Source organism: Chiloscyllium plagiosum, unplaced genomic scaffold, assembly GCF_037043375.1.
Source record: "Chiloscyllium plagiosum isolate Xiang-an unplaced genomic scaffold, Cpla_swu_hap1 HiC_scaffold_15, whole genome shotgun sequence".
Taxonomy (NCBI): domain Eukaryota; kingdom Metazoa; phylum Chordata; class Chondrichthyes; order Orectolobiformes; family Hemiscylliidae; genus Chiloscyllium; species Chiloscyllium plagiosum.
The window spans coordinates 66,926,832-66,932,831 of record NW_028270153.1 but is presented as its reverse complement, the minus strand read 5'-3'; the positions used below and the strand labels follow the sequence as shown (position 1 = coordinate 66,932,831).

The following is a 6,000-nucleotide window of genomic DNA, read 5'->3' as shown; positions in this document are numbered from 1 at the left end:
TCCCGATCTGGGCGCTGGCAGGGCGAGGTCGCAGTGGGCGGGGCTTCGACGGGGCGCGCAGACCGCGCGGGGGCGGGGCCAGTGTGGGGCGCCGCCTGATCGGGCGTGGTGAAGGGCGGGGCTTATTACGTGGGCGGGGATCTGAGCTGGCGCTGTCCGGAAAGGGGGCGGGGCTTATTACGTGGGCGGGGATCTGAGCTGGCGCTGTCCGGATAGAGGGCGGGGCTTATTACGTGGGCGGGGATCTGAGCTGGCGCTGTCCGGATAGAGGGCGGGGCTTATTACGTGGACGGGGATCTGAGCTGGCGCTGTCCGGATAGAGGGAGGGGCTTATTACGTGGGCGGGGATCTGAGCTGGCGCTGTCCGTGTAGAGGGCGGGGCTTATTACGTGGGCGGGGATCTGAGCAGGCGCTGTCCGGATGGAGGGCGGGGCTCCGGTGTCAGTGGGTGTGGCCCCCTGATCCCCCCTGGCCCTGTGGGTGGGGGAGGTCGCGAGTCTCTGGTCTCCGTCATGCCGGCGGCTGCGTGAGGGTGTCGAGGCCGCAGGATGTACAGCAGTGGGGAGCTGGTCACTGATTTCCTCCGTTACAAGCTGTCGCAGAGGGGCCACAACTGGCGCTGGCTTTGTGAGCAGAATGGAGCGGCGGGCCTGGGGACACAGCCCGAACCGGGAGCGGCCGTGTACAGCGGCAGGCCCGAGGCTGAGCGGGCCCGCCAGGCCCTGCTGGACGCCGCCGAGGAGTTCGAGCTGCGCTACCGCAGGGCTTTCAGCGACCTGTCGGCGCAGCTCCGCGTCACCCCCGACACGGCGTACCAGCGCTTCGAGCAGGTGGTGGGCGAGCTGTTCCGTGACGGCGTTAACTGGGGCCGCCTGGTGGCTTTCTTCTGTTTCGGGGCGGCGCTGAGTGTGGAGAGCGCAGAGAAGGAGATGGGCGCATTGGTGCCCCGCATCGCCGACTGGATGAGTACCTACCTGGAGGACAACCTGGAGCCTTGGATCCAGCAGCATGGTGGCTGGGTAAGAGCTCTATTCAACTCCACCCACCAGGTCCCTGCACGGCAAAGTCCAGCCTGTACAGGGTACCTGACCATCTCTGACACCTCCCTCCCCTTCCTGGACCTCTCCATCTCCATCAGTGACGACTTAAACCATCAGGGTACCTGACCCCTGGCTCTAACCCAAAACCCCTCACCCTCTACTGTGGGTTGCTGTCCTGTACTCCCTCAGCAATCTCTCTTTCTCCACCCATGGTATCTGAATCTTTACCCATAACTCTGTAACCCCTCACCCTCCACATGGAGTACCTGACCTCTAATCCCTTACCCTTGTATCCTTCAACAAACTATCCTTCAGACTCTTAATCCGTAGCCCTATAATCCTTCTTCTGCTACATAGAGTCTGACCCCTTATCCTTAACCCTATTCCCCAACATGAGTATTTGGCCCTGACTTCTCCTTTTAGGGTGCTGGCAGACATAGTAGACTGATCCATTCATATTCTGTATGATTCTGCGATTCTATGTCCAAGGTAGTGTTGATTTGATCTGAGTTTGCTAATTTAGGAAAATGTTAAATCACTCTGAATTTAGTTTGTTCTGATGCTCAGTTGTACTGTTATCTCATGTTGTACCACATGGGAGTTTCTGCCGTGTGCTGAGAAGGATTTTGACACAGTTTATTTTGGTGGTTAGCATTTTTCTGAAAGCGTATGAGAGCTAAACCCAAGCTCTTACACCTAGTTGAAGTCTGGTTTAGAATAGGGCAGAAGTGTTTAATTCTTTAGAGTATATAAACTCCTAATTAATTTGTTTTAATGTTGTGGGCTGGTTTGACATCGGTCTTCTAAACAGCGTGTCCTTAATTGGTGAGAAATTTTCAATCCGTGATCTCTTGGATCTTAAATTAGCGGCATGAGTGAGAAATGTGTGGAATGCATTAAGATAGCAACATGCTGGTCAGGTAGACAAACAAAATTCCCATCTGGAGAAATGAGGTGATAAATTTTGAGGGTAAAGAAATGATAACAGCTGGTATGATATTGTGTAGTTTGTGGGAATGGAGGGACTTTGAGTACGTTCCACATATCACTGGGGGGGAAAGAAACAGTTAATAAATTTAATGTGTATGGAATGCTTTCCTTATTAACCAGTGTAGAATATTTGAGGGAGAGATTTTGCTTCTGCTGTATAAAGTTCTGGTTGACCTCAGCAGAGCACTATGTACAGTTCTGCTATCACAATCAAGAGGTCACAGAGAAGAATTGCAAGGGTGTGGCTAGGAGTGGAGAACTTTAGCTATGAGGAAATGTTAGATAAACTGGAAATATTTTCATTGGAATAAGAACAGCAGTGGGAAGATTTACTTCTGATGAAAAAAAATTGAGGGGTCTAGATTGGGTGGATGGGAAGGAACTATTTTCCATAACAGAAACTAGAGATCATTGATGTAATTTAGTTGATAAAAGATTTTAGGAAAAAAGTGAGGAATAATTTTCTTGGCTGTGGGTTTAGTATTCACTGCCTGGAAAGCAAATAGAGACAAACCTTTAGCATATTTAAAAGGCACTTGGTTTGCACTTGAAATGCCATAACCTATTAAAAACAAAGTTTGAAAATCACACAACGGGTTTATTTGAAAGTACAAGATTTCAGAGCGCTGCTCCGTCATCATTTACCTGAGCTACCTGATGACGGAGTTGCACTCTGAAAGCTTGTATTCCAAATAAACCTTTTGGACTGTAACCTGATGTGTGATTTTTAACTTTGTCCACCCCAGTCCAACACATGCACCTCCGCATGATCACTATTAAAAACAGATCAAGTTGGAATGTGGGATCAGGTTGGTGAGCTCTTTTTAATAGCACTGAAATGATGAGCCAAATAGGCTTTTGTGCTCTGAATTAGTCATAAATTACAGTAATTCTATCTCTTTTGATCAGAAAAACAGACTTGCCATTCTATAAAGCCTGCTATAACCTCTGTGTCCCAAACTACTTAACCAAGTGTTTTATTGGAGGTAATGTATCAAACAGTTTGAAATATGTGAATTAATGGAGGGCAAAGTTAATTTTTAAGGTAGCCCTTGAGACTAGAATGTAACACACATCTCTGTAGACCTGAAGAGAGGAACCCTGCTGATCTTTGTTCAAGAGTCTGTCATGTGTTTGGCCTGAAGCCTGGAGCAGGAGTAGGACTGTGGTGTTTAAAGATGCAAGTAATTGGTATAATTTGAAATCCATGTACAATTCTGGTCCACATCTCTTTAAATGTTAATCTATTGTACTCAGCAGCTGACTGGTGTGAAGACTGATCTGTAGAAACCTTTCTAAGACTGAGATTGCTGTGTAATTTCGAACATGTGAATTTCAACCTCCATTGCTACACACTGCTGTTGAGATGAGGTGGAAATTTTCCACTCAGCTGCTACCTGTCTCGCCAGGGTGGTGTTACATTAGCTATGTTATTGTATTAGTATCTGGAGCAGCAGATCAAGTAGATTTTAAATTCCAAATAGCCTTGCCATATGTTATTTTTAATTCATTACCTCAAGTGCTTCCTGTGCTGCCCAGACCTGTAATCACAAGTGTGTGCAGCAAGACAAAATTCAAATTCCTCCCCCCAGGTAAATCCTAGGTTAAAAGGACAAAATGTGTAATTGTAATTGCTATGTACCTGTCGCAGTTAGTCAATGCAGTAAGGAAATTTCATTAAAGTCAGCTCTGGGGATAGTTGAAAGATGTCTCATTTCTGCCTACCTCAGTACACATTAGACTTGAATTAGCACAAAGTAAGTTAAAGGATGGTGCATTCCCCTTCAACAACAACTTGTATTTATTAGTGCCTTCACCATTTAGAATGTACAAAAGCATTTCGCAACAGTATTATCAAACAATATTTGATGTAGCCTCATTGAATAAGACAGGTTAGAGCAGTTTAAGCAGGGTCCCAAATTAAGGAATAGGTGCAGAGGGATTTTTTTTGTTCTGTTGGGCATCTCTGATTCAGCCAGCATTTATAACACATCCCAAGTGCCGTTGAGGTGTTGATGACCTTTCACCTTGAACTGCTGTAACTTGTGTTGTGTAGGTACACTCATGGTGCTGTAAACAGTTTTGCATTTTGATTCAGTGGCAATGAAAGACTAGTTATGTAATTCCAAGTCAGGGTGATGTGTGGCTTGGAAAGGAACTTGCAGGTGGTTGTGCTTTTGGTGTCCTTATCCTTCGAGGTACAATAGGATAGATCTTACCTTTGGAAGATGCTTTGAAGAAGCCTCAACTGCATCTTGCATCTTGTAGGTGGTACATATTTCTACTGCTGTGCATCAGTAGTGAAGAGTGCCAATCAAATAGTGTTGAGCTTCTCAAATATTGTTGGAACCATCCACGTAAGTGGAGGGTAGTCACACAAAAGCTGATTTGTGCCGACAATGATGGATGGATGATGGCTTTGGAGAGTCCAGAATTGAGCTATTAGCTGTAGGGAGAGAAATGCCTACCTTGAGGATCAATAAATTGAAGGGATGACCATTGAAGGGGTGACCATTGAAGGGGTGACCATTGAAGGGGTGACCATTGAAGGGGTGACCATTGAAGGGGTGACCAAGCAATTAAAAATCAGGAATGTAAAAGAGCTCTGAATTGTAAAAAAAAAAAAATGCTGCGATCTCAAAGGAGCCAAAGTATTATGGGTAAACAGAACGTGTTCCTTTATACCCAGGCTTTTATGGACTGGTACAGGCTTTCAGACTAATACAATTGATTTAGACCTGCCGTTTGCATGGTTTAGAGCTGAAAATGTGTTGCTGGAAAAGTGCAGCAGGTCAGGCAGCATCCAGGGAACAGGAGAATCGATGTTTCGGGCATAAGCCCTCCTTCAGGAATGAGGAAAGTGTGTCCAGCAGGCTAAGATAAAAGGTAGGGAGGAGGGACTTGGGGGAGGGGCGTCGGAAATGTGATAGGTGGAAAGAGGTCAAGGTGAGGGTGATAGGTCAGACTGGGGTGGGGGCAGAGAGGTCAGGAAGAAGATTGCAGGTTAGGAAGGCGGTGCTGAATTCGATGGATTTGACTGAGACAAGGTGGGGGGAGGGGAAATGAGGAAACTGGTGAAATCCGAGTTCATCCCTTGTGGTTGGAGGGTTCCTAGGCGGTCTGCATGGTTTAGGTGAGGTAATTGAATTGGCTTTCCTCTGCATATTGTCCTGTTGTAATTGAAATACCAATCGAGTCGCATGTCCACTGGAATGCCAAGGAAAGACCAAGACCTGAAATGCCAATTGCTTCTGCCAAAGCTAGTTTCTGATCTGCAAAGTACTCCCTGTTAAATATCACATCCTTTTTTCCTTATTTTGTGTATGTCTGTAAATAGGTAGTTTAGATGATGTAAGGGCTATCTTTGTTCCTCTGCTAGCTGGTGGTTCGGGAAATTTCACCAGTAAAGCTCATCAGATTAGTTACGGCTATTAGCCATTAACTTTGCACATCATTGTTTCATCTGTTGATTCCTTGATTAGAATTCCTCCCAGTGCAGTTTGTACAATGAGAGGCAAAGGCGTGGTAGATCAGATGACCTTTCCTGAGCTTAACACTGTCCTAACAAGAGATGATGAAATGAGAATAGCATTTTTAAAATGGCTCAGTAATATGAAGCAGAAGAAATAACCATTTGAGATGTAGCATCTCAGCTGACAGCACTCCTGTTGCCCTCCTACCTTATTCCTGATACCTCTGTCATATTGCTATTCTGATTTCACTAGTGTCACGGACTGCTCAGTTAATTTGTGTTCCTGACGGTGAGATTGCCAGTCATTGACTGAATAGATCAGGTCATTTAAACATTTTCAAAGACAGAAGACAGCAGTGAATGATATCCATTTTGCTCCCCTCCTCCCTAACCTAGCCACTGTGGTGGAACCTTTTTCCCTTTGTTGTATCCTCCTTCCTATCCTGCTTTACTGTTTGTGTTCTATATGATGATATCATTGTTTTTGTTTTATTATTC

The 6,000-nt window shown here is 45.8% G+C and overlaps 1 protein-coding gene across 2 annotated transcripts in view; it reads left to right on the top strand.

The window, feature by feature from the left end:
* The first annotated feature begins 474 nt into the window (after positions 1 to 474).
* Positions 475 to 6,000, top strand: part of bcl2l1 (BCL2 like 1) — a 33,626-nt gene continuing 28,100 nt past the window's right edge. The window contains exon 1 of one of the 2 annotated variants that reach the window (XM_087995008.1): positions 475 to 1,019. In XM_087995008.1, coding sequence (XP_087851134.1) covers positions 549 to 1,019 — 471 coding nt within the window. In that variant the 5' untranslated portion in view covers positions 475 to 548. The remainder of the gene's footprint in view (positions 1,020 to 6,000) is intronic. The other variant, XM_087995009.1, reaches the window with a different exon arrangement.